Genomic DNA, 27,522 nt, shown 5'->3' on the forward strand with positions numbered 1-27,522 from the left:
CCTCCTCGCAGGATCCTGAACTCCACCATCTCATGGTCACTGCAGCCAAGGCAGCCCCCAACCTTCACATCTTCCACCAGTCCTTCTTTGTTTGTTAGTAAACTTTATTAAACCCTGGTCATGCCACGCACCTCCCACAGTTAAGAATATACATGGGGAAGAGCAATTGCTGACACAAGAGTTCTTCATGGAGGGTGAAGTTGCCTAGTGGTGTCTGGCTTGATGCTAGCAGCTTTGCAGTTGTAAATAGATAATATTTTGGCATTAGAAATTATTCTAGATTCATTTTCATTGACTTAATAGCAATGAAGATGTCCCCTCTATCTAGAAGAATTAATCCTGTGCTAGACCTGAAGTCCCCAAGCTTCAAGTTTCTTTAAAGTCCCTTTAAAGATAGGCATTCAAAATGTCTGCACTGTTGAAGTGAAGAAAATATCCATGATGGATTGTGTAAATCCCTCCCCAGCATGACTGGGAAGCCCAGGGACAACAAACAAAAATAACTTGTCAGAAAAGACCAGAAGCACCTGTCTCAGGACTTTCTTGTCCCAAATATTTCTCAGTGAAGAGAGATCTAGAGTTGGCACTTCAGCTTCAGCTGTGGCTTTCTTGAGGAAAATTCTCTGGGCTGGTCTTTTTAACCAACTTTTGACGTTGGTTATCACCTCTCTTCCATGGAGCACAGGGCAGGTCTCCCTAGAGAAAAAGCTCATCACAGAATCAAAAACTCATCAAGACTGCGTCCTAGTCGACCTGGTGCTGGGACAGAAAGAGCTCTGCCTGAGTCAAGACTGATAGTTAAACTAATCATTGTTAATTTAAAAAGATATCCAGGATATATTTGCACTGTCCAAGGTGCTTGCAGTTTTAAGGAGTTAGTGCTTGCCAGCGAGTCCCTGCAACTGATACTTGAAAGCTTTGTGAATGCTTGTAGCCTGGCATCCCCACAAAGCAAAGCATGATATCTTCAGAGAAGCCATGAAACTTAAGAGAGGGCACATGGATGTGTTAATGAATTTTCACTTCCCTTCCTTTCCACAGCTTGTTTTCTTTGTAGTATTTTTTAATGAATGTCTTCAAACATATCTTCTGAATGTCAGTACATTTCATCAAAATCTCACAAGTGGTAGGAACTGCACTTTGTTTCAATGTTAGGAGATGTAAGTAAGTCCCAGTGCATCTTGGAATACAGAAGCTTTGAGTGGTAACATCCATTTGAGTGTTCATTGGTTTATGCTTATCAGAAAGTTTTATAGCTTCTTGTGGTTTTGATTTGTATTGGTGTTCTGGTTGTATGTCCCATAGAACAACTTACTGATGCTGGCTATTCTGGCCTTTGAAGTTACAATTTACCGTCATCAAGAGTACTACAGATGTCGAAATAATCTTACTACACCTGTGACTAAAACCATTTTCCATGATATTACAAGAGCACATCTGGATGATGGACTGGTAAACTGTGTCAAGTATTTCATAAACTACTTCTTCTACAAGTTTGGTTTGGAGGTAAATCATAATATACTAATTTTATTTAGACTATCATTCCAAACCTTTTGGTTGTGTGGTTTTTGGATACTAGCTTGAGCTATGTTTGACAGCTGGATGTTTCATAGTCATCACCCACATCAGACCTTGCCACAGTTACCATCTCTCTGCTAGTAGTGGTTTTCCTCTTGGTTTTCTTTTCATGCCTTATTATTTGTTTTCTTTTACTACTGTTTTCCATTGACCAGATCTGCTAGTTTTTAACTCAACAGAAGTGGTAACAGGCAAGTCCAGGGACAGAATTGAGGAATGCCCTCCCATGCACATCTGTGCATGCACACAAACCTGCGTGCACACACACATACACACGTGCGCATGCGCATACACACACAAAGTGAACCAAATACTACAGGAGCAGAAGAAGGAAGCTGGGGCTAGCATGCCACTGTCTCTGTTTAATCATTTCTAAACTTTTCTTGCCTCCGGCTGCACAAGGGCATCCTTCCTTTTACGCTTGTTGCTATAACTGCTAACAATCTGCAGGAGCAAGAGCTCCAGGGGAGCTTCTTGCTGCTTTGTGCCACTGGTGTAAGACAAAATTCTTCCTCCAAAGAACTTTTCAGTAGACAAGCAACACAGAGAATAAGGAGAGAGGCAAATACAAACAAGTGAAGGGATTTTTCTGAAGATCTGTGACATACCTTAAATCTCTGGTAGGTGTCTTATTAAGTAGAAGGTCAGCTTGTCTGTTGTGTCAGCAGCAGTGGCACTAATGAAAAGTAGAGGGGGTTTAGGCTCAAAAAATGCATGCAGCTATTGCTGAATGAGTGCCGCAAAAAAACCCTCAAACTTGCTTTGTCTGTGTTCTCACCTCCTCTGTATGTTCATAGGCACATGAAGTGTGCTTTCAAAAATGTAGAAATAGTGATTTTTTCACAAATTTCAGAGGTTATCTTCAGAAAGCATGTGTTGAACTCCTAGGCTAATACACCCCAAATCTAATCATAATGATGTTCTTTACCTATGTGTGCAGTCAGAAATAAACACCACCACTCCTTGTTACTGATAAACAGTAAACTGCTCGCAGCCAATCTGAGGATTAGGAATGAATCAAAATTAAAATTAATCAGCAAGTTATTTTCTGCAGGAAATAAATTTAATCTCATCCTAGTCTGTTGGAGGAGAGAGAAGAGCAAAACAGTGAAGTCCGTTGGATAAGTTATTCACTATGAATTATGCACTAAGTTTGAAAACATGCTTCATGGCACTGAGTGAAGGAACTACTTTAAGTGGAACCATAGAACAGAAATGCTCTGGGATAAAGAGCTTTAAGAAAAATGGAGAACTAAAGCTGCCTTACAGCAGTTGACTCGGTTTGTCTATAGCCAATAGAAGTTACATTGTCTAAATCCTTTTTCTTTTCATCTGGTTCCCACATGAGGATACGCTTTAGTTGTTATTCTTAATGGTTCCTTTTTCACATCTGTAAGTGCTATCAAAATATATGGCAGTGTAATATGTACTTTGCTTGGCAACAATTAAACATTTCACATATAGGCTACTGTAACAATGCTCTCTCCATTTTGTATCTTTAGGTATCACATAATGGAAACTTGCTTTACTGCTGTATTCAGACAGTCAACACTGATAGAAAAGCATCTAAAATTTGGGGTGTTGAGGTGGGGTCGGGGAATTTGCTAATGGAGCAATATGAACTGTTTTAGTATGTTGACTTGCAAAGAGCTGGTTTGCATTCAGCCCCTGCATGTGTCTGTCATTATCCAGAATAGTTTATCAATACTGACTGATCAATAGCAATAGTATATTAACTATTGCTTATTTTTCTTTGTCACTTCTCCAGACCTGTTTTCTTCTGTCGATTAACGTAATTGGTCAACGAATGGATTTCTATGCCATGATTCATGCCTTCTGGTTGATTGCTGTATTGTATCGACGTAGAAGAAAAGCTATTGCAGAGGTCTGGCCAAAGTATTGCTGTTTTCTGGCATGCATCATTATGTTCCAGTACTTCCTTTGTATTGGCATTCCACCTGCTCCTTGTAAAGGTAAGGACACTTTCCTTTTATGGATAATTATTGCTGCTTGCTTTTACAGAAAAGTGCTGGAAAACTGATAAATATTCAGAAGAGAAGGGTCAAGTAATTGTTATAAACTACTGATTGCATTTTTGCGTGCTTCCCTCATATAGACTATCCATGGAGAAGTGGTAATGCCAACTTCAACTCCAACATCATAAAGTGGTTATATTTTCCAGACTTCATTGTGAAACCAAATCCTGTCTTCCTTGTCTGTAAGTATTTTAGCACATAGTTGTGAAGTGTTTATGTGTGTTTTGCTTAATACATCTGTACGAYGTAAATTGAAGCCAGCCTTTTATTTACTCTAGAGGAGCAAGCTAACATATTCTGTGGGATGTTGAATACTAAGTGTGGTTGTCTGTAAAATAAAAAATATCAAGGAATTAGTAAGTTCTGCATCTGTTTTTAAATTCAGTATCCCATTTTTAATGAAGCAGGATCAGAAAATGTGATTTTTTTTCCCTTTTCTAATTTCTTTCACAGTAAAAAAACATAGAAGCTGATGACAGGTAAAAATTTAAATGCAATAATAAATGTCAGACTGATGTCAAATGCATTGAAAATAACACAGTCTTATAGATTCWAAGTGTGGGAAACACCCAGGTAACTACATTATAGCATGTCACCACCACTCCCTACACCTCAGTTAATGGCTGGATTTTTCGTTCAACCACTTTATCCTCCTAGATGATTTCATGTTGCTGCTGTGTGCATCCTTACAAAGGCAAACTTTTGAAGATGAGAATAAAGCTGCAGTACGAATCATGGCTGGAGACAATGTGGAAATTTGCATGAATCTTGAGGCATCATCATTTAGCCAGCATAATCCGGTTCCTGACTTCATTCACTGCCGGTAAAGCTGAATCTTAAAAACTTGGAAAAGTTCTCTAGCGTGAAAGCAACTCTCACAGCTTCCAATTTTACTGCTGTTATTTGTATATGTTCCTATCTCATAACATACCTTTTACTGCTGTATGAGACAGAAGATAGATAGTTTCTGGGTAATTAGCTTCTGCCTTAGGAAAGGGCAGATGGAAACAATCTAGAGAGTGTTTCTAACACTGGCTGCTCCAAGTGCTGCCATCTAAGCGGTGCTGCCATTCTAAGTGGTGCCATTCCCAAAGGGATGTTCAGTGAAAAATTTACCTGAAAGTGCATGTTCCCTCCATGAATGTCTTGTGGGGCAGCTTCTGTTGTGGACTTCATCACTCCCTTGGCTTCCTCCAGAACACACATGTGAGCAAGAACCCACTGTGGTCTGAACTTGCCCATCTAGATGTTTAATCCCACAAAAGTGGTCAGTCATGTCCTGCTGGGTTGTTGTCCAAGTAAAATCAAAATAATACTCTATGAGAATGTCCTTTCTGCTATTCCATCTAGAGCTAAGAAACTTGAAAGTGTCTTGGAAGGGCAACTGGCTTGTCTCAACATTACACACAAGGTTGTTTAAGAAGTTCAGTAACATAAAAGGGGGGCAGAGCCTGAGACAATCTGCTCCAGCAGGTCTTTGAACAATAAAGCCATTTCTATGTGATCATATTTCAGCAGAGACAAATTAGTTTAACCCTTCTGACTTCTTCTGTGCATAATCTTAGTTTAAGGTCTCTGCGAAGGTTTGCTGCAGTTTTATGAGAGTTACCAGGAAGAGGAAGATTCATTAGCTAATGTGTTTTGCTAAGCTAAATGTTTGTCTTGAAAGCTAATGCACAATACCAACACAAGTCTGAGTGTGAAAGGAATAACAAAATGGCCAGCAAAATCTTTTTTTTTTCAAATTTTGCTGATAAACTTTTATTTTTTTTACCAGAGAAGTGTTGTCACCAAAATCCCTTCTTAAGATCTTATGCTGATCCTTCTGTTTCTGTTAGAAATGGTGGCCAAGTGTGTCTTGAAATCGCTTTAAAGAGGAGACCACTGAAATACAGTTCAGTTGACTCACTTGCCCAGAGATTTATAGTCCATTCTGGCTGCAGGGTGCAATATTCCAAACTACACAGCAGGCAGGGTGCCCCAGATCCACTAATCTAAACAGAAGGTAAGAAGTCATAACCCTTCTTCAAAATACTCCATCAGGTGGGGATGCTTTCCAAGAGACATCTGCCAAATAGGGCTTAGCTGAGAGGAATAAGTAGGGGGAGTGGTTGAGTTTTTCTTGTTGCCGCTGCCGTAGTATCCATGTTAGCAAAAAACTAATACAGCAGTTGCACCAGGCACTCTGAAGTACTTGCTCACTGGGAAAGATCATCACTGGTGATGTGGCTGCTGGCAGAAAGAAGAGATCTTATTTTCTCACCTTAGCCCAGAAAAAAATCATTGTGAAAAAACTCATTAGTGATGAGGCTATATTTGACGGCTATCTTCAGGAGAGAAAAAGAAGCAAGAAAATCTCTGCTTTCTAAGCAATCTCTTTCGGCATCTTTTCAAAGTTCCTTGGAATCTGATAGGTATTTCTGGTTGTCTGTAGAAGATGTACCCAAATGGCCCAGCATGAAAAGCTTGAAGCATAAAGGATGTCCTTTGAAGATTTTGGATGGGAATCAGAGTCAGGTTTATAATGGAAAGCAAAGTGCAAGCTGAACTGGCCTGCTGCCTCTCCATAATCCTTTGGGTTAAGTTCTGTCTTTTGATTCATATGCACAGTATGCATCAGCTTGAAGTCACTGGTGGCCTCATGTGCATTCAAACACAGTACTTGGCAGGTATGAGAAAATAAATCAGCGTATAGATGATTAACAATATGCAGCCATTTGACTGGGAGTTTACAACTTGCGTTTAGGCATTAGCAATATTCTTAGTGGAGGATATGAAAAAACAGAAAATCAGTTCCATTAGTAATGGTCAACTGAACAAATAAGCTGTGATAATTTTATACTTGTTCCAGCCAAATACAGAAATCTGTGTGACTGTTTCGAGTGATAGTTTTATGCTGTGTGAATGAGAAAGGGAATGAAAAGAACAAGGCAGAGAAGGAAACAGAGCAGAGACATTTTTGTTTGAAAATTCCATCAAATGAATAGAAAATCCATTCATTTCAGGAACAGAAGAAATGCCTGTTTATGGTGTCTTTTCTTGTAGATCCTGGGGCAGGTAATCTGTAACTCTTTCCTTTGTTTGAAGTGACAGCTTCCTGAAATTGTAATGAGAACATACTTGCAGAGTGTGTAGATAGGTATAAACACACCTGCCTTTAATGTGAACTGCTTAGCAGATCTTGTCTTCTTGATGGGATCTTTCTTCAAGCCTTCAAGTGTCCCCCTCAATGCTTTCATTGCAATGCAGATTTTCCCGGGCTTTAAATCATGTTATTTTTGAGACACTGCACTGCCCACATGAAATCTTAAATGCCTAATTTGCTTCAAAGAAGACCAGAGAATGGCTGGATAGTCTCTTAAGGTGACTTCCAATCTTTTATGGGGGATTATAAATCTTTAAAGAGGAGGACTCTCAAGCTCTGGAGAATCTACAGAAGGTGTATCTCAGAAGAAAATATATGTATCTGGCATCCATTCAAGACAATCTGGAACTGAAAGGCCTTTGTCTATAAATAGTTTTTGCACATTGCATCAAAAGTTGTGGAACAGTCTAAATATTTCTTCACATGGACAGAAACCTGGTTCAAGGCTTAGCCAAGCAGGTGAAATGAAAAATGGCATTTATCCAAAAGTCAGTCAGAAAGAACCAAACAAATAAATGAAGACAACTTGGTTATGAATAAATTACGAAGTATCAAAGTAATCATTGCTTAGCGTTCATGTGTTTTCTGAGAAGCCCAATGTGTATTCAATGCCATATAAAACAATTGGCAGCTGTGGACTCAAGCACTCTTCTGATGCATCTTCTCCCTTGATAAGATGCTGTGCAGTCACTGTTCCAGTAGGCTAAAAAGCTTTTTATTACAATATAAACAGTGGCAGAAAAAGAACATGTCTCCAAATGCTTAATTTTCCCAGAGAAATACATGAAATCAGCAACGATAAATGCAGTCTAAGGAAGAGATTTGCTGAGATTATCTTGTCTTTCCACCCTCAGATTTCTCAGGGGATATGTGTTTGACCCCAAGGGAGAGCACAACTGAAGGGTTTAAAACAAAAATAAAGCTTAAGAATAGAAGTAGGAGCTTTCATACAGGATTTAAAGTGACCTCTCTGAGTATAATCCTTTCCCACAGTCAGTTTCTAATGCTGAAAAATTCTTATTTCAGTTCCCAAGCAGCTTTCAGATGTTCTTCTAGATTTTGATAGGGAAATAATTTGGTATCCTAATTAATTACGTCTTAAGAGCAGAAATATTATTAACAGCGAATCACTGAACTGTTCCCTTTAAAATCTGCACCCGGTTATGCAACGGTGGTGACTCACATGCAAAGCAAGTCAGATGGCTGATAAGGGAAGGAAATGGAGAGAGACAGCAACAGCTCTGCCAATGTGAAGAGGCACTGAGTTATCAGTCAGCATGGCAGCATAATAATCGCTTATCAATGTGTCAACGGAAAGTGTGCTTTTTCCCTAAGTTTCAAAGTGCTGACTGAGGACAAACACCTTCCATGACAGGGATTATTGGCCACAGCATCAGGGCCTCTCGGTGTCAGCACGCAGAGAAGTTGCGCCACTAGACTGTCCACAGCCAAACTCATCACTGAGCCCGCTGGGAACACAGCTACACCTAGAGAAGTCTTTTTGCAACCAGCTTGATTGTACTGCAGTTAAAAATTAATAGACATAAATCCCTCTGGAAATAAAATATTGAAGCGATCATGGTAAGACAAATAAAGCTTTAGTACATAAAGCAGATCATTTGACATGGACAGACATCAGAGGTTACAATAGTTTTGATGGATAGGTCGAATGAACTTTGTATTTTGTTCTTCCTGTTTTTGAATAAAGTGGTACAGTAAATTTTTCTAAAATGTCATCCAGAATATCATTGGGACCTGCTGATGACACAGTTGGCCTATCAGTGTGAGGTTTTTTTTCTTTTTCATCTATCTTTCAGGTTACTTCTATATAAGTTTTGCATTTGTTGGTTATCAGACTAACAATACTGAGCTGTAGTTTGATGCTCTTGGTAAACTAGTGGCTAATCTTCTTTGGAAGTCTGGCTGTACTCCTTGCCTCCAGCTACACTCCCACTATTTCTGCCAACTGGCCATTGCACTTGTCACGCCCAGCAATAAGTTGGTTCATTAGCTGAATGGGCAGAAAATTTTCCCTTCCTTCTGTCGTCCCCCTAAAATAAGACTTGTGCAAATTTACTTCTTTAAACCAGTTCAAAGAGCCAGAGCCAAAGAAGGGGCAGGAGCACACAGCTGAGGGGATGAAAGGGAGTGGGAGTGTCCCCTTGGGAAGCAGCTGACTCAGATTTTGTAGTGTATTGTGAAATACACTACATCCCAAGAGTGGCCTCTCCTCTCTGTGATTGGATGTGGATATAACAACCACTTAGAAGATGAGATTTGAAAGGTTTACATAGCATTAAACTAAGGATCTGTGTGCTACAGTGAAAGCATAAAATTATGTTATATGCTATCGAAGACTAAGCATTTTCTTCTGTCTATGGAGAAGTTTTCCAAAAGAGGATAAGCACCCTAACTCTCTGTGTTTATGCAGGGTCTTCTTAGCTGCTAAGGTGGCTTTTTTGTTTCAGTCCCCCACGGCTGCATTATAAACTCCAGAGCAAGGAACTGAAACTCCTCACATCCTAACTTTTTGTTTTTCCACATGGAATTTGGCCAGTCTTTGAAGACTTTCACCTGAGAATATTTTCTTTGAATTTTTGTGATTTGTATTATATTCTTCAGTTTGCTCATTTTTTCTCTACTGGTTAAATGGAAAGAAGAGAGTTTCCTCATCTTACAGGAACAGTAGAGACCTAACATTGTCACTACAGAAGGCAAATTCTGTGACTCAGCTCTGTCTGCAGCTGGACCCCAATATGAAGTCAAGATATTTGCTTATGTATACTCAGATTTTTTAACAGCATTTTCTCATGAGGTTTCCACTCACTTGCCTCCTCTTGTGATTGGAGAGGCAGTATGCTGAGAACTCCCCAAGACATACCTTTATTCCTTCTCTTACAGCATTTGACCTTCCTATATTATTCTAAATAACTAATGAAAATTAGGGAGATCCTTGGAAGATGATTTCATACTGTAATAGGCAAATAGATGAGTTTTTGCATATTTCAGCTGCGAGAAGTATGTTTGCTGGAATATTTTCATGTACCTGAGACTACTTGTGTAGTTCTGTCCATTGTGTTCAGTGTGGCACTGTCCTTGGGCCAGCGTAGAGGTACATGAGATGGTCAATTATATTTATTAGGTCAGGTGTGCCCTGAATGACTTGTTCAAACACCATTTTGTAGGACATCAGCTTCAAAGTGAAGTCCTTGGGAATCATTTTCATATATGGGCTTGCTTGTAATTGTATATTTTTGAAAATCAGAAAGATTTACGTCTCCAAGAACCAACTGCATCATTTGTTGCTTGACACAGTTGTCTTGCCATCACTTTTCTTTTCACCTTGTTTTGCTGTTTTTTGGTTTAGGGATGTCCAGTGCTATTATATTTACTGTATATTTTGAAAATGAGAAGAGCAGTTGTATTTAATATTTTAGATGACTGCAGAGAATGTAATAAATGGTTAACATTATAGTGAGAAAATAGCTAAATTATTGTCTTCCTTTTCATATTCTCTCTAATTTCTGGAAGTTTTAATCTGAGAGTGATATTTGCTGTTGGACCCTGCCTCAACCAAATGCCATGTATATCTGTTGGAAAGTTTGAATCCAGGCAGCTCCAGTTGTCTTTGAGGTTCAGAGTCCATGTCTGTTTAAGTGTGTTAAGATATTCCTGTTTGTTTAGTCAGTTCAGTTCTATTTTTGGCTTTTATCAAAAGATGCTGATGCATTTTGTTGGTAGCAGAGGACAAGACAAATATTGCAATTGTAAGAACAGTGTCAGAAAGCTGATCTCCTCCTAGACATCCCACACATCAATAATTATTATTAATGGAATACCAAATATTGTGGTAGGTTGGGGTTTTTTTCAGAAACAATGAGAGCACCATTTCTAGTGCATATTAAGCTATTGAAGATCTGTTCAATAGACTACTTATTAATGTTGTATTGCTCAAAACCCATAGCATCTCTAAAATCATGAAATTTTTAGATTGTACAGGCAGTAGTCCGTAAATTTCTTTAATGTCTGTGGGAAATAAATATAAAGGAGCTTTCTCGTAACCTTTCATTAAAAGTCTCTCTGGCTGGCTTCRGCAAGCAACCTGTGTAACACCGGCCTATAAATGTAGGACTGTAAATATATACTCCTATATACTAAAGTTCTGAGCCTGAGAACATCAAGCAGCAGAGGCCCTTTTGTGTGGCTTCATACAGTGCATTTAGTTCATTTACTCCTTACATCGTTTGGCTTCTGTATAAGTATGCTCCTATAGTGCTGTCTCCCTGCCTGGTTTCCTGACAAATCTAGTCTCACAGCCTATGTGAATAGACCCTGAACACACAGTACATCTGGAATCAAAACACTAAACTGAGGGAAACTAAGAATTAGTTGGTTTTGCAGTGTTTAGCTCTATCTAGCATTCTATATTGCTTTTGGCAGATACTCTTATTTGAAAGCTCACTGAGTCAATATTAAGTCAGGATTCTGAAGAATCTGAAAATACCAAATTGGTTCTTACTGTTTCCCATTGTGGGTCAGGCAGATTTCAGATGGTTCTGTCTTGCAGCTTCCTGGCAAATGTTTCAGTAAATCGTAACACATTTACATTCTGTAGAAACCTTTTACCCCTTAAAACTTTTACAGTTGATCTCCATTGGAGAAAGATATTTTTAGCAGCTGTCTTTGAAAACTGGGCTTTTAACGAGACTGAATTCCCTGGAAGTCATCAATAAATACAGCATTGTTTGCAGTGGAGTACTGTAGCTTGCTTTTGAAGATAGATTTGCAATTAACAAGACTTCTTAAAAGATGATCTCAGATAGCTTTTAACTTGCATATGTAGTGTTGCCAGATAATATCAGCCTATCATGAAGTTTGGTGAGAACATATTTTTCCCCATTTTATGACTTGATTGTAAAGTGCTCTGACCAGGATGTAGCAAGTATGAATGAACCAGAATGAATTGAGTGTTTGAGCCAGATAGCCCCACTGACCTTAGCGTTAACCTTAAACAGGTTGTAGGTGCAAAGAGCGGCCAGTAGCACTGATGAAGGAAAGGAAGCATTGTACTCAGAAACTGGTAACTTTTTCTCTTTTTACTTCCAGGTCCTACTTAGATATGTATAAGGTGATAATATTTAGTTACCTCTTCTGGGGTGTGCTTACTATAATCTTCATAACGGGAACCACAAGGATCAGTATATTCTGTATGGGCTACTTGGTAGCCTGCTTCTATTTCCTTCTCTTTGGTGGAGACCTGTTGCTGAAGCCCATCAGGAGCATTCTGCGTTACTGGGACTGGCTGATTGCATACAACGTCTTTGTGATTACGATGAAGAACATTCTCTCAGTAAGTTGCTGCTGCATTTCCTCTGCTCTGAGCACTTTTGTGGTTTCACTGCAGAAGTGCACAGCACTTTGAGGGGTCATTAAAAATCCTTTTCAGGACCACAACCTTCTGCTAGTGCAAAGCAGGCTCCAGTTTTGTTCAGAAACTGCAAGGGCATATCCAGAAAATGCCAGTGTATACGTGCTATAGGAAAGTGTGCACCATTGTACTCAGTCCAGCTCTGTGACAGCTCACGAGCTATTGTAAAAGGGCCAAATTCAGAGAGGGCCTAGTTACATTTCTCCTTAGAAGCCTGAGAAAATCTCAGTGGAATGAGAAATGAGTAAGAACTGAAAGATTAGTTAAACCATGGATAAATAGTGCACATTTAATTAAACCTTTTACTTCAAACTAGAATTTTAAAGCCTAACAGCAGATGCAGTTTTTGTATGCTATGTGTTATAGTTAGTGAAATTGACTACAGAATTACAAACTGCATCCCAGTTTCCTTTGAAGCTCGTGTAAATTTCAGATGAATTCACCTGTATTTTATAATTATATATTAATAATTAACTATTAAATACTTCTGCAAAATAGTAAGGGTTTTCTTACATTAATCAACTGTTTAGAGCAGATGCTTGTAGTGGAACTGATAGGTGATTGAGACAAGCCAGTAATTTAAAACTTTATGAAAGATAAATTTAGATTTATTCTTGGCAATCACTTTTTACCTTTGAACATTTTTACTGCTGGACTGAAAAGAGCAGGCATTTTTCTTTTGCATTTATATAAGTCACTGTACTGAAATAAAATTGATTTATGGGTGATTTGAATTTGCGAATGTTCTAAATGCTTACATATGCTTCATTTTATGCTTGGGAATTCAGTGGGGCTACGCGTGTGTTAAGTTAAGCTTGTCCGTGTATATTTGCAAGATTAAGTCAGTGATTTATAAAAGTTGCCTAGCTGTCACAATGCATCACATGCCAGATGTATTACTTTGTCTGAAAAAACACAACAAAAAGCTACATACCTGCTATCTCACTAATAATCGAAAGAACAAATTCTTGCTATTTGAAAGTGATATGTGTCACTGATAAAGACACATATTCTTTTAATCTGTTTTACTAATGAAATATAATACAGCCAATGGGAGTCACGAAATTTTTATGTAATGTAAAGAGTTGCAATACTTTTCTTATCTTTATTTCTGCTGTCCCTTGTTATATGAAACTATTCTTTTACTCTCCAGATAGGGGCATGTGGCTACATTGAATCATTGATTAAGAATAGTTGCTGGTTGATTCAGGCATTTAGCCTGGCCTGTACAGTTAAAGGCTATCGTATTCGTAAGTATAGCTCATTTTTCTACATAATATTCTATAAGTAGAGAATCACTTCAAAATCTTCTGCCATATGTATGTTGTGCCCTCTCCTGATACGTTACTTTGAAAATAATATCATAGTTGCAAGTTCAGTTATTACAGCTTGGGCCTATATCAATGAGCATGACTGAATATTGAAAATGTTTAACAAAACTGAGGAAGATATATAKAGAGAGAGAGATTATCAAAAAAAAAAAAAAAAAGCAGCCAATGTTTTCTGTAAGTGAACAATTTAGTGATACCAGAGCTTACCACTGTTTCCACGTGTATGCAGCTGATGTGATATCTGTGAGTATGGTTTCTCAGTACAACTTGAGCTAGAATAACAGCTCACCCTCACAGCAAGGGGAGGGTGCCTGTTCCCAGCTGCAGACACCCACTCTTCCCTAATGCAGCAGGTGTGGGGTTAAATCGGTTGTAGGGTCACTGAACTGGCAAGAAGCTAAACCAGTAAAAAAGTGAGTATTTTTAGCAGGAATAGTGAAGTTAAGCAATTTGTTTTATGATTACACTGGTGTTCATAATGATGATGGGGAGGGAGTGGATAATGTATGTGGATGGAGGTGAGAGAAGGGAGGAAGGAAGGATGGGGAGTAAGACCCTTCACCTTTCAGTGAGCTATTAATTTGGCACCATTTTGTCTTGCCATCCTGTGTTAATAGTTTGAAAACACYTGATTTTTTTGAATTTTTTTTACTGAATTTAAGGTGGAACTAATTCATCCTAATGAGTCTGCAGCAAAGTTCTGAATTCCTGTTTCTGAAGTCTTTGTGTGTGATCCTCATAGAAAAGTGGAGAGTAGAGGAAAAGAAAGGAAATGCAAAGATGCAGAATCGCCACATAAATGGTGCCCCATGTTTCTTCTATTATCCAAAACCTCTGGAGGAGCARCAGAGATTTGGCCAGGGGTTTCTGACCCCCCAGAGGACAGGCGCAGCAGGCTTGGAAGCTCTTGGAGCTCCCAGACCTGTTAGAGTGGCTCCCTTGATTGTAAAGCCAGCCTTGAGCCAGAGTCTGCCTCTTGGGTCCTTCTACTCCCTGCTGTAGGACAGCACAGGACATCTGGTTTATAGTCTAGCTCCACAAAGCCCAGGTTTAAATTTCTATTATCCCCAATGAAATGTCTTTTAGAGAATAAATAAATAAATAGCCAAAGCCAAAATCTTTGCTAGTGGAGCTAGGAGGAACGGGATTTCCTCTTTGCTTCTCTCCTCCTACCCCAAAAGAAGCAGTTTTGTGGTTTCAAATATTTTTTTCTCTTCTGCAATGGAAAGAAACATTTGAAGATTCCTGTGAACTGAGATGTGGAGAGGAGAAAGAAAAACATTAGGTGGTCGCAGTCAACTTAAAATTTTTATTTTGACAAATATAAAACACTTCTCATGTAGTTGTTGTTGTTAATAGAAAGTAGAGACAAAAAGTCACTTTGAAATGAAAAACTGAAACATACCATTCCAAAAAAAATACTGAAATGAAGTGTTTCAGGCTAACCAAAAATCCTTTGTTCCTGATCTTCATTTTCAAATACTTCTTAGAATAGGGGGAATTTGTTTGCAAAGTGATTCACTTTTGGTGAATTGTCAGTTTTCACAGGAAATCACATTGTTGGAAGCTTTCCAGCTTTCTGTAAAAGAAAATATAGTGTCCTTCAAATGCATGTCAATTTTCTGAAGAAAAATAAAATTAAAAGACCTCATTAAATGCTTTAAAGGCTAAGTTTATTTAATTGATTAAACGTTATAAAGGAATATTTAATACAACAGTCCTTACGCTGATGGTGTTTTTTTCCAGCAAGTAGCAATCCAGACTGTAAACTGCCTAGTGGTGAAGCAGGAATCATTTGGGACAGTATATGTTTTGCTTTCCTGTTGCTACAAAGAAGAGTCTTCATGAGTTACTACTTCCTTCATGTGGTTGCTGATATAAAAGCTTCACAGATCCTGGCATCAAGGTAACATTCAGTTGTAAAAAATTAAATTAAACAGCTCAAATCTCTCATTACTACCTTGCTTGTTTGTTTATGATAGTACCAAAAGAGTCTAGACCTCTAACATTAAATTAAGCAATCCATACTAAATTAATAATTGCAAACCCAAATCTGACATGGCACACATAAGAAAACAAATAATTGAGAATCTGACACAAAATCAAACCATCTTTCCTACCAAACACCATCTGCTGGTCTCATTGCCTTTATTAAAAGCTAGGAAAGTTGACGTGTTGCAGCATTTTCTCAACATCAGTATACATGACAGTGAATGCCAAAGTTTCTAAGTCTTGGAAAGGAAACACTCTACTATCAGAGTGAGTTTGAGACAATGGGCCTTACTAATCGTGACTCCAGAAATGTGACATGAGGAGAAATGCAGAAAAGTTATGACATATGACTTGCGGACACCCTGAGTGTCAGATCACTGAACTCTGAGTAGGGCAGGGAAGTATCACTCTGTTTCTGTCTATTACTTACTCTCTTCTACAAGCATCCACTCAGAGTTATCACTAGCACAACCATTCTTCTGTTTTTTACTAAGATCAGGAACAAAACTCTGTTTTCAATTTCAGGAAGATTTCTGAAGCACTTACTTTTGTCGGATTAAATATATCATGGTATTTTTTTTTCCCCCTGAGAAATATACACACAAAGCACTGACTTCCATGTCTGTGTCTGAGGGCAAAACTTGGCTTGCATCTCCTGAAAGGAAATATTTTTTATCTTCCCTCTCCTTCCCCCTCCAAGGATTTCTTTAAAAAGGAGTTACATTTCACTGTCCATGCTGAACAAAATTCCCTGCTGTAATAGAGCTAACAAAAGATCTGTGCTTCAGTCCCGTATTACCTCTCTCAGTGTTTCTGTTCCAGGGTGCATTTCGCTGCTGATGCCCAAGACTGCTGGGTGCTGCATTTTTGTATCTCTTAAGGCTCAGTTATTATGGTATGATCCCAGTGAAAATAGCCCAAACCATGGAAATCATGGGTATCAAAGTGTTTCCTCTATTGGGAAGTTTGTGTCCAGAAGGAAAGAGCAGACTAATGTAACTGGCACTGGGCTAGGTTTTAAGAAATATGATTGTTTCCTACTTCAGGCTTTGTATCTTTGGGTTTAAAAGCTACTGAACCTACCAAGGCTTCGGTTCTCCAACAGCAAAAATGGAGACATACTGACCTAGGAGCTTTGTAAAGATAAGCATATGAATGACTGGGAAGTACCAAGATATTACAGGAAAGAGAATCATATAAATATAGTGATAAAATTGAAAATTTTTGTTGGCTGCTTGGTTTGCTAAAATCCAAGCTTTGAAGTTACTTGGACTATGGAGAAGGTCAGATTTGGATTCAGACAGCATGGTCTAAGTCTGTCTTTAATTAATATTGTGAAATACAAAATCCTTACCCAATATTGTGAAATACAAAATCCTTACCCAAACAAGATTAAATTCTGATTTGAACAATAGTGATGAGGCTCTGGAGTCAGTTTCCAAGAGTTCATTTCACAGGAATTTAGGAGTCATCAGGTTTCTGAGGAAAACATGCCATTTTTTGTTGTACTTAACTACCATACTTTGGGACAGAAATGATGGCTAGTCATGATCAATTTCCTTTGAAAAAATGTAATTCCAATTATCCTGGATATTACATGGAAGAATCACTAATTTCACAGAAAAGATAGTTGAAAAATTAATGAAAAGTAGACTTCTGAAACCTATAGATGTTCATATTAAATTTCTGACAAAAGAAAGGCTTCAAATCTATTCTACTTCTTTGAGAGAGGTAGCTAATGAGTGAATAATGAAGAAATGACCCAGACATGATCTGGACATTTAAATCACTGAGTCAATTACATTTTAATGAAATGGAGTTGGAAATTCTTTTGGCAGACCAGAGACTTTCTCAATGATTTGTGTCATCAGGTAGAAAGCACTGTAGTCTCCAGATGGTGAAAGTGAAGCTGAAGCTATGCTCATCATGGTCTTGGATAAAGTTCAACTTTGCTCACAACTGCCAGGGGGCTGGGATGGGGGAGTGAGATAGTTACTGTGCTGAAATGTCTGTAAAGATCAAACCTTGGATGTGTGCAGGAAGTCCTGACTCAACCCTGAGCCCATCAATGTTCTGAGTTCCTGAGGTCTGGAAACTCAAATCACCAACTAGTGGCTAGAGGAACTAGAAGGCTGAGTAGGGATCACAAATCTCAAAATGAAATGATTAATGTGCACAAATTATTATTCTAGATTCGCTGATTATTTCTTTCAGTCTTGGAATAGTTATGTTTGATGCAGATTAAGTAGTGTACAGAAGGAGCAGTTCTCTGAGATTAGCTGGCATAGAAGAAACTTAGAAACATTTAGTATTTCCTCTCCTCTTTTCCTCCCTTATGTCCCCATTGTTGCTGTAGGGGTGCTGAGCTTTTCCAGGCTACGATTGTCAAGGCTGTAAAGGCAAGAATTGAGGAGGAAAAAAAATCAATGGATCAACTGAAGAGACAGTATGTAATTTTTATATATGTGTGTGTGTGTGTGTGTGTATGTGTGTATATGTATATGTATATATGTATGTATGTATGTATATGTATATTTTTTTCATTGCCTGTTGGTATTTATCTAGCACCTTCTTTTATAGAAATGCTGATTTGACTTTTGAAACATGATTTGATGATTACAAAAATTCTGCTCTGGGAATTCAGAGATCTGAGGTGTCCCAATATTATGTAGTTTTAGAGCCATCTTTTCCCAAAATGTGCTGTAGAATCTAAGCTTTCATTTAAAAATAAAATTACATTTCTAGGACCAAAGGCTATAAGGTTAACATCAAAAAACAGAATGGTATGTACTGATTCACCTACTCTGTAGTGAGCCTGAGATTGTAACAAAAACAGACATTTTCTGTAAATAAAGACAGAAGGTGTGAACATCGCTGCTCATTCTGAAGACTCCTTCAAACCTTTGAAATCTAATGATGACAAGTTAACAAGATCAGCATTTAATTGTTTCACACTTTAGTATCATACCAATGTAACATATAGTCTTTCTCTTTAAGAGATGATCTATGGTATCTGTGCTTCGTTTTGTTTTCTGATGGAGGTCCAGCTCATTTTGTGGTTTTGGGTTATCCTATTTTGTGTGGTATGAGTGCATGTGATGAAAGGGAACTGTAAAAAAAGTCTTTTTTTCTCCATCTTTCTTTCCAGTAGTACYCTGCTATTCTCTCACTTTGTCTTTCCTCATCTCTCAGAAAAGTAGGAAAAAGGACAGTCAAATGCAAATCCCCCTGTGAAACTCATGAAAAGGCTAGGCAGACTACTAATAACAGAGCGCCATGTTAACCCAGTCCCACTTGAAGGTGCAAGCCTAGATTGTTAGAAAATGGGAGCCTAAGACACAGGAACTGTGTTAAAAAACAGAAATCTGAGCAACAAGGGGCCTAGTTAGGGAGGCTGTAGTTAAGAGTCAGCTAAATAGCTTAAAATCACTAGGGACTAAGGAACTTGAGTAACGTTGTGGCCCTGCTGCAGTGGTTGACAATATTCTCATTGACTTCGCCTTTATTAGGATTTTGTTCTGTGCATCTGTATTCCTGGTAAAACTTGCTGCATGCCTGTTCCTTCTGTTTAGTTTGTAGTTCCTCCCTGGTGTTTGGATGCAAACTATATACATTTTACCTTCACTGAAAAACATTTCTTCGATTTAATTGACCTGGAGAGCCTTTTTCTTTGAACAGCCAGTAAGCGACCCCACTTCCTGCCTCTTCTGTAACTGCAGAAGGCTTTCAAAGCCCCTTCATCACCATGCATGAAAAGTCATGACTGCTTCCTAACCAAAAGTCAAAGCCTGCTCCTGACAGCTCCCTCCATGCCTGCATAACAGAAGAAGCACCTGAAGGCTGCAGAGGCCTTTCTGCCTACCTATCTGTGTGCCGGGGGCTTCGCATAAGATGTTTTGGGCTGGTGCTACTCTTTGGGCTGTGGCGTTTCCACAGGATGTTGTTGTTGCTGGTGCTACTCCGTGCTTAAATCATTCTTACCCTAACTGACAAGAAGTGCCTGTCCTGGGAACCATCTTTTCTGTTCATTCTACAAAGTCTGAGATCAAGGAGGTGATACCGCTTACAACAACAACAGAGCTAGTCTATTTTTCTATAAAAGTGGTTGGTTTAGACTTGCAGTATGTCTGACTTCAACAGTAGAAAAGTTAATGGGTACTTGTTTTATTTCAGTCAATGATGTGTGTCAGTACTTCATACGATTTAGGCTGGTTAGGATGAAGCGAACTGTCAGCACAGGAAGAAGTTTTGAACAGCCAAGTTGTCTTGACTGACAAGGAGAAACTTCAGCAGCAGTTGAATGAATGGAGAGAGAAATAGTAGGGAAAGGAATAATAGGGAAAGAAAACTAATCACCCACTGAACTATAATGCAAGCAACTAGCTAAGAGGAAAGGTGTTTTCCTCCCTAGCAAATGATCAGATTAATAAAAGTATTTAAGTGCATTTTGAGCATTAAAATTAGTGATTCATTTGCCTCCAACCCACTTGTATTCAAATAATTTATTACTGTTGCTTTCAATTTTCTTGTTATGTTTTACAAAATGTGAAATCTTAGAAGTCTTAAAAGACCAGACTGTGCCAACTGCTTGCAGGCTTGCGAGAAAGAGATTTGAAGGTTGGCTACATCTGGACAAAATTGAAACAATTTAAGTCTCTTGCAGTTGCAGATGTGTGGGACACGTGAGCTTAAGAGGTGAAGATGTAGCACAAGAAGTGTAGGACCAGCCACATTCCTGATTCGTACTGGCAAGTTACCAGAAAACGATTGCATTAGGCAGAACTCCTTTTTTCTCAGAGCTTCATTTGCTGTGTCGTAGCTCTTGACTGCAATTTTTTCTTCTTTAAAACAATAAAATAGTTTAGGAGAAGCACGTAAGGAGCTTATGAGTGACCTTCTAGGCTTGACCTTTCAGAGCCATTTAACTCCGTATTTTTAAGGGCAAGATTAATGCCAATGTGGAATGGATATTTCCTTTAAAAATGCTGGAGTGCATGGGTGTGTGGATGTGTTTAACAGCTGTTTTTCAGAGTAGGTCAAAAGGGGTGAAGACCCCAATCTGATATGATTATTTTTTTGCTAGAATGGATCGCATCAAAGCCAGGCAGCAAAAATACAGAAAGGGTAAAGAGAGAATGCTGAGCATGAACCAGGAATCATCAGAAGGGCAAGACATTCAGAAGGTTTCTGAGGAAGATGATGAAGGTACTGTTAGCTGGTGTCATACCATAAGTGTGCTGGAATTTGCAAGTCAGCTCTAAGAACCTAGTAAGCCTAATAGTTGGGCAAGTGAGAAATTGCTCTTCAAAACTGGCATCATGTGGCAAGGTTGTTAGCTGAATATCAGTTTAGAGCTTGAGTCAGACAAAATATTATGGGGTTTTGTACTGCAAGAAGTTTTGGGGAAAATGGTTTGCTTTGAAGTTACTTTTGGATGACTTTGGGTTGTTGGTGAAGCTGAATAGCAGTAGGAGTTTGTTTTGAACAGTCTTTATTTATAAAACACAGTGTTACAAATAAGTAGCATTTACATTTTTCCAGCAACATTTTTGAATGTGGTGAGGTTTCTTTTTCAGTCACTGAAATATTTATACACTTTCTAATGTTATTTAAAACATGAGAACAGATAAAATAATATCTATCTTGTGCCACATTTCCAGCACTGGCTAAGTAGGGAACAACACTTACTGGATTTAAATTTTTGGAGCCTAAAACGTAGGGAGATTTTTAGGGATGGTAGATAGGACGGGGGAGATGCATTTCTGTATGTGTCGTGTGGGGACTGAATATGATGACCAGTGTGTTCCTGTCCAGTATGATATTCCTTATCTTTCAGAGAACTAAAAAACAAGTAATTGAATTCAGAATTTTTAATTTCCACTTGCCATTGATTAAAGTTATTTCCAAATCCAGTTTAAGTATCTATTTTAAAATGTTGAATGAAATATAAATAGAAATCTATAAAGAAACTTTTGGGGTTTTTTTCCTTATTCTAATAGAAAAAAATCTACAAAAATAGTTAGTTTGTAATGCGTATATGGATATTGAACATTGTTTCTTACAACACTCAGAATTTATCTGTTTTCAAAGTATTTTTTTCTTGAAATTAGTCAAGTGTGATTGTGTGTTTTAATACACAAAATTGAACTTTTTCATTGTTTTAGACTAGAATCCTGTTTTAACTGCTGGATAAATTAGAGCATTTGTGCTTTGTGGTGATGCTTCTGAATGATTTTTATATTGAGTGTATTCAGTAGATCTAACGTCTGATGTGTTTTTTTGAGAGAAATGAAAAATGATTAAGCAGTGTAAGAAATATGTTTCTCATTTTGTAAAATTAATATTTGGACATATTTTATTTTAGGAGAAGCAGACAAAGAGAAAGCCAAGGGCAAAAAAAAGCTGTGGTGGCGGCCTTGGGTTGATCATGCTTCCAGTAGGTTTTCTCAATCATCTTACAAATACGTGGACTTAACCCTTATATCCTTGACCAGAATGAAGGCATTCCCATGACCTGTTTGTTTTATGCCTGATTTTATGATTGTGACTTGATAGAAGGTTTGTTCGCTTCAGCAAGTGATTTCAGTTTCCAAATCTTTAAGGAGCATGTTTAACAATATTTTGAATTTGTGTGTGTTGGAAGCATAGCTCATGGTACTCTGGACATTCTTACAAAGATATCAAATCAGATAAAAACAAGTGCCAAAAAGAATCCATCTTGACCTCAGAAGTCTCAGCTCCCCCATACTGCAAAGTACAATAAATGTACTTAAAAACGTGAAGGCAAAGGTTTGCCAATACATTCTAACATTAGTCATAATTTCTTTTTCATGTACACACATCATGTATCTTATTTAACAGTTCATCAGTCATTCTACAATCAGCTGTAGAAATCTGAGTACCACAGTAAGGCAGCAGGACTGTTCCCAGGACTAGGCTGTGCAGTGGTCAGCTGAATATCTCTGATCACATTTTAACATGCTGTTGATGCCAGTTATTCTGTTATTTCCACTTTTTTGTGTTTATTTGAGAACAAACATATGTTCAGCCTTGCGCACAAGAAATTATTAGTGTGAATTATTCATCTCATTATTGCATTATGATATTTTAATTAATCTGTAGCCCAGTCCAGGTATAGAATAGAGTTCTTCTCTACTTTGAGGATTGGGTAAAACCAAAAGCTGAGTAAGCTGCATCCTAATCTCAAAGCTGATGTCTGTGTATTGCATCCTTGATCAAGGAAATCAACTGTGAACTATTTAAGAGATACTGGAAATTGTATGAATATTCAAGTGTATACCACTGATCAGAGTAGAATATGAATGCCTATATTTTGCACAGTTGTTTAGTATAACAAGAGTTACTCTCAGTGATACTTATACACATCTGCCTACTCCTTTATTTATCTATGTGTGTCTATTTGTAACTCCAGGGTATATATTTGCCAACAGAATCTCATATGCTTTTTTCTATCAAGTCACAAGTAAACTGTGCCTTATTTTTATTTTTCTAAATGACATATTGCCACTTTTGAGAGACCTATCCTTTTTCAAAAGCCTTATGCAAACAAGCTTCTTGTCATGTAGTTTCATTAAGAAAACAATGACAAAATAGATCAAAACTATAATTTGTGAGTTTTTACTGTAGAATTTCAGGCTACAGTGACTTTGAAGGAATGGGATATGGTCTCTTGTTTATTCAGCACTGGTTTTGTAGTAAGAAGAACTGCTCAAAGAGAGACATTGACTTTGGCTCTCACTCATTTCACCCTCATTATGTAATGTTCTTAGGAGGCAACTTGCATTTTGATATTTAAACAGTGAGCATTCTTGGCATTATTTATTGCAATAATGCAAAACCTTGTGGGAAACATCATAGACCCTGATCCTGCAAACACTGATTGCCTGCCATGTGGCTTACTTCCACATTCACTGAAACATGACAGTTACAGTAGGTGTTCACAGGTTCACAAACTGGAAATAGGCTGTTATACCCCATCGAAGGTCTTTGCTTTTGAAAAACTCTGCTGTAACTCTGTAGCATTCTGCCATACATGGCTATTTCTTCCTTCGTAGATGGGTTTATGATTGTGGTTGTATATATGCTGCTGAGGAACTGGGTTACTGAAGCTCTGAGTTTTATGCCAGCTCTGATATTTGCTAATTTAGATTACTATTGTCATATTTTTTACCACTAGTTTTAAGTTATTCTACAGAAACATACCTCATTTTGTATGTTATAGGAAGTAAAACATAGTCATAATTTGGGGACTGAGTAGAACTGATGGGAAACATGCATGAGGGTTTCCTCATTGACTCTCCTTGCAGAAAAATACAGTTCCTCCTGCACTTGTGGATTAGATATGGAGCCTCATAAAGATCAGCAGGAGTTAGGGCCACCTGCTCAGAGGTCCTTGGCTTCTCCCAGGGCACAAGAGTTGTGTTTGATGGAGTGGTAAAGACAGAACTTGCAGCGGTTCTGGGGAGCGCTTTCCCTCTGGACGCAAGGAGATGATGATATTAAAACAACTTCTGCAGGGCTCCCCTCCTACTTCCGCCATCTCATACCACAAGGAAAGCCTGCAAGTCCCTTTTCTCAGTACGAGGAAGTCCCTTTTGTAGTAAGGGTACCCCTGAGTCCAGTCTGGGCATGAATTATTTTACTAGTAAAATTTGGTCTCTGTAATAATCCCTGTAGGTTACTAACATGCTTCTTATTCCATATTGATGTGTACAAGAGTGCATTATTGCTATTCAATCATACCTCCCTCTTTAGTTGAAATGCTGTTGTAAAAGAAGTGTAATTGCTACATTAGGGTGTTCCCTTGGATATACTTTAACCTAAAAAATTTGGAGGGAGATCATTTTCTATGTGTTTTCTTCTGACTCAGAGGCTCCAGTCTGAGTCAGGAGGCTACTCTGGGATTTTAAAGAGCTGCACTACAATATGTGATTCCCCTAGATGTCAGACCTCATCCTGCTGATCATTTGTGTGGACAATTTCCATAGATCATGATGACATATTTTTTTCTGAAAGAAAACTGCAGACTATTGTCCCTTAAAATACATACATCTCTTTAATGTATTTTAAACGGACATTCTCAGAAAGGCCTATACCAAATAATTAACTTGCTTGATCTGAAAAAGTTCCAAGATTCTTTTTCTTTTTTTTCCACCTCTGTTTGGCAATTAGAACTGCTGAAGTGGACTCTGTAGGAGTCCCTCTGTAGGGGTTTCATTGATGTTGAAAGTCATATTTCTATGCACATGATATTCTCTGTGAGGGAATTTTAGACACTGAAGTTATGATCTAATGGAGTTCTGGCAAATTTCACAGTGGACTTGCCCAGAGGTTTCTACTATATTTATTTGTGACCATCTATGTACAAGGATCTGTATAGAATTCAAGGTATGATTGAATAGAATTAAAGCTACTGTTAATTTTCTAGAAACCTATAATGAGGGTTAAATGTACCTTTTATATAAATATATATTGCTCCATATATCCAGATTGTGTGACTTTTCATCTAAGTAACCATTCCTTTATATTTCAGCTTTAGTGTGAAAAATTATTTACCAGTCTTCACTGCTGAATGTTATGCTATGATTTTGATTTTCCTCTTGCTCATTATCTTATTTTTCATTTGTTTCCCTTGTTCATTCATATAGGCCTGTTACTGTTTGAGAAATAAAAACATTGGTTCTGTTCAAGGATATAAGGCCTAGCTTATTCACTGTGCATCTTTTTTGTATCAAGGTTTCAGATTCTTTCTGAATCCATGGGCAAAAAATTGAAACTCATTTATGATCATGTTAATAGTATCCAAGTGATTTGTTTTAAACAAACCAAGGTTTTCCATTACCTCATCAAAGCTTACAAGTTTGAAGAAAGCAATAAATAATATCATCCCATTGTGTAGTTTAAAGGATACCTTAGCATTTAAAGAGCAGTTCTGTATTTTTTGTCCAATAGTACTGTTTATGAAAATTCATTTACTTACTTGCTGGGCTTTTTTTACTTGCTCAAATAACCATCAATTCTCAATTCATTTAGATCTAACTGCCTTTTTTTCTAAAATAATTAACTTAGCAACTTGATATACTTCAAGCATTTTCTTTACATTTTGCCATTCCATTTTCTTCTCATGATGATGTTTTCCTAAGTATATTTTTGTATAGTTCTCATTCATGCCCAGAGTATCACACAGACTAACATCAAATAAATTGCCTGATACCTATTCGTTTCTCTTTCTTCTCTGTTTTCACCTCTCCTAATTATGAATTCTTGAATGACTGGCTGACTATTCATAGGACTTGGGGCAGTTCAGAATGGAACTTTTAGGAAAAATAAGAAAATATTTTGTTTCACTTAGTGGTCAGAAGTGGAGATTATTATTTGTTTGAGACGGATAGTGAAGAGGAAGAGGAAGAGGAAAAAAAAGAAGAGGAAGAGCCTCGGAAAAAATCTGCATTCCAGGTACTTTATAGTAATTTGCTGGGCAGCTGACATTTGAAATAAAATTTAGGGTTCTTGCATCATCTCACAGACACATATGTTAAAACAGCCAGTACATCTAAACTAGACCTGAAATGTGTTGGCAATGAAATTTCTTGCAAATTTAAAATGCAAGTTTGCCTGCTTTAGGCATTGCCAAATTCCTGAATTGCAAGAACTATACTAAAATCATATCTTCACTCATTTGTGCCTGAAGAATGCAAAAATACAAAAATAAAGCACAGAATCTGAGCTTTATTTTCCTGTGTTGCAAAAAAGATGAGTGAGGAAGCTGTCTTGCCTTTGGCTATAGATTGCTTGGATGGTTTTCTGGTTCTGAATAGGTGCTACCAGTCCATGAAGAAATGATCCCTGACTTCTCATGGAAAAGAATATATACTTACAAAATTATTTATTTTTACTAGTGATCCTAGTGCACCAGAGAAATGTATCAATGGGTTATAAAGAGCTTAACATTAGTATTACACAAGGAGACCACACTACTTTCTCTTATTTCTTTTTCAGGTTAATGTTAGTTAATATGTCTGCATTTTTAAGTAATGGACCATGCTGAAATAAGAGGATATTGTTATGTTAAAAGGTGCATGAAATTAGTGCTTTCCTAGTTAGTTCATTCATTCACTTAGTTCATTCCTAGTAAATATAATACATTTCATACCCATGTATATAGGATTGCTTTAATTTTTATAAGGTTAAAGTTTTAGTTGTTGGAAGATTTTCAAAAGTACCAGAGAAATTGTTTAGGTCCTTCACTTTAAAGCCTCAAGCAAACAGGTAACTTTTTCCAATAGAGTATTCCCATCCAGATGCAAGCTCATGTCTCTGCAGAACTGGTGCATTACTAAAAGCCTAGCTCAAGCATGAGTGATCGACTGCCTCCATGCAGTTCTGTTCCTTATGCCCGTAGCTTTCAAGCAAAGCTTCCCAGATCACATTACAGAATTACAAGAATAAATATTTAATTTAATTTAATTAATGGATATAATGTGCCATCAGTTTATATGCTTAAATTACATTTGTAAATGTTCAGTACTTTATAAAAATGACTGAATGGTAATGATATGGAAAGATTCTTTTCTCACCTTAAAAAAGGCATAACCAAGTCGAAATGGAATATAATGTAAAAAACAAGATTTATTTTCTAACATTTACACTAATTTGTGTATATTTTGCATTTAACTCACATTGGACAATAAAAGAAACTCATGAATTTCTAGATCATTTTTCTTTCTAGTTTTCATACAGATGTAGAGGAAAGATTATATTCTTGTTCATGCTGACTTTTTAAAGGATTGATGACAACATTTTGTTAAGATTTATTGGTGCCAAGCATTGAGATTTTTAAAAGTTCTAAACTTGAGGTCAGAAGCTATCATTTACTCTGGGTTGGTGGGTTTTTTTGGTTTGTCTTGTTTTTTGAAGCCCAGTCCTGAAACCATTTATCTGAGGGTGGAGGATCTGGTCTTTATTTCAGAGCTCTGGCCAGACGTTCTGTAT

At 37.6% G+C, this 27,522-nt stretch overlaps 1 protein-coding gene across 1 annotated transcript in view; it reads left to right on the plus strand.

Annotated features, from left to right (window-relative positions):
* Positions 1–27,522, plus strand: part of PIEZO2 (piezo type mechanosensitive ion channel component 2) — a 145,477-nt gene that overhangs the window by 73,777 nt on the left and 44,178 nt on the right. The window contains exons 18-28 of the mRNA XM_026063058.1: positions 1,306–1,506; positions 3,347–3,551; positions 3,695–3,796; positions 4,272–4,437; positions 11,866–12,109; positions 13,341–13,437; positions 15,265–15,424; positions 17,867–17,956; positions 20,594–20,715; positions 21,875–21,946; positions 25,883–25,986. Of these exons, the coding sequence (XP_025918843.1) occupies positions 1,306–1,506; positions 3,347–3,551; positions 3,695–3,796; positions 4,272–4,437; positions 11,866–12,109; positions 13,341–13,437; positions 15,265–15,424; positions 17,867–17,956; positions 20,594–20,715; positions 21,875–21,946; positions 25,883–25,986 (1,563 nt within the window). The remainder of the gene's footprint in view (positions 1–1,305; positions 1,507–3,346; positions 3,552–3,694; positions 3,797–4,271; positions 4,438–11,865; positions 12,110–13,340; positions 13,438–15,264; positions 15,425–17,866; positions 17,957–20,593; positions 20,716–21,874; positions 21,947–25,882; positions 25,987–27,522) is intronic.

This window comes from Apteryx rowi, unplaced genomic scaffold (genome assembly GCF_003343035.1).
Source record: "Apteryx rowi isolate R43461 unplaced genomic scaffold, aptRow1 scaffold_199, whole genome shotgun sequence".
In the NCBI taxonomy this organism is placed as follows: domain Eukaryota; kingdom Metazoa; phylum Chordata; class Aves; order Apterygiformes; family Apterygidae; genus Apteryx; species Apteryx rowi.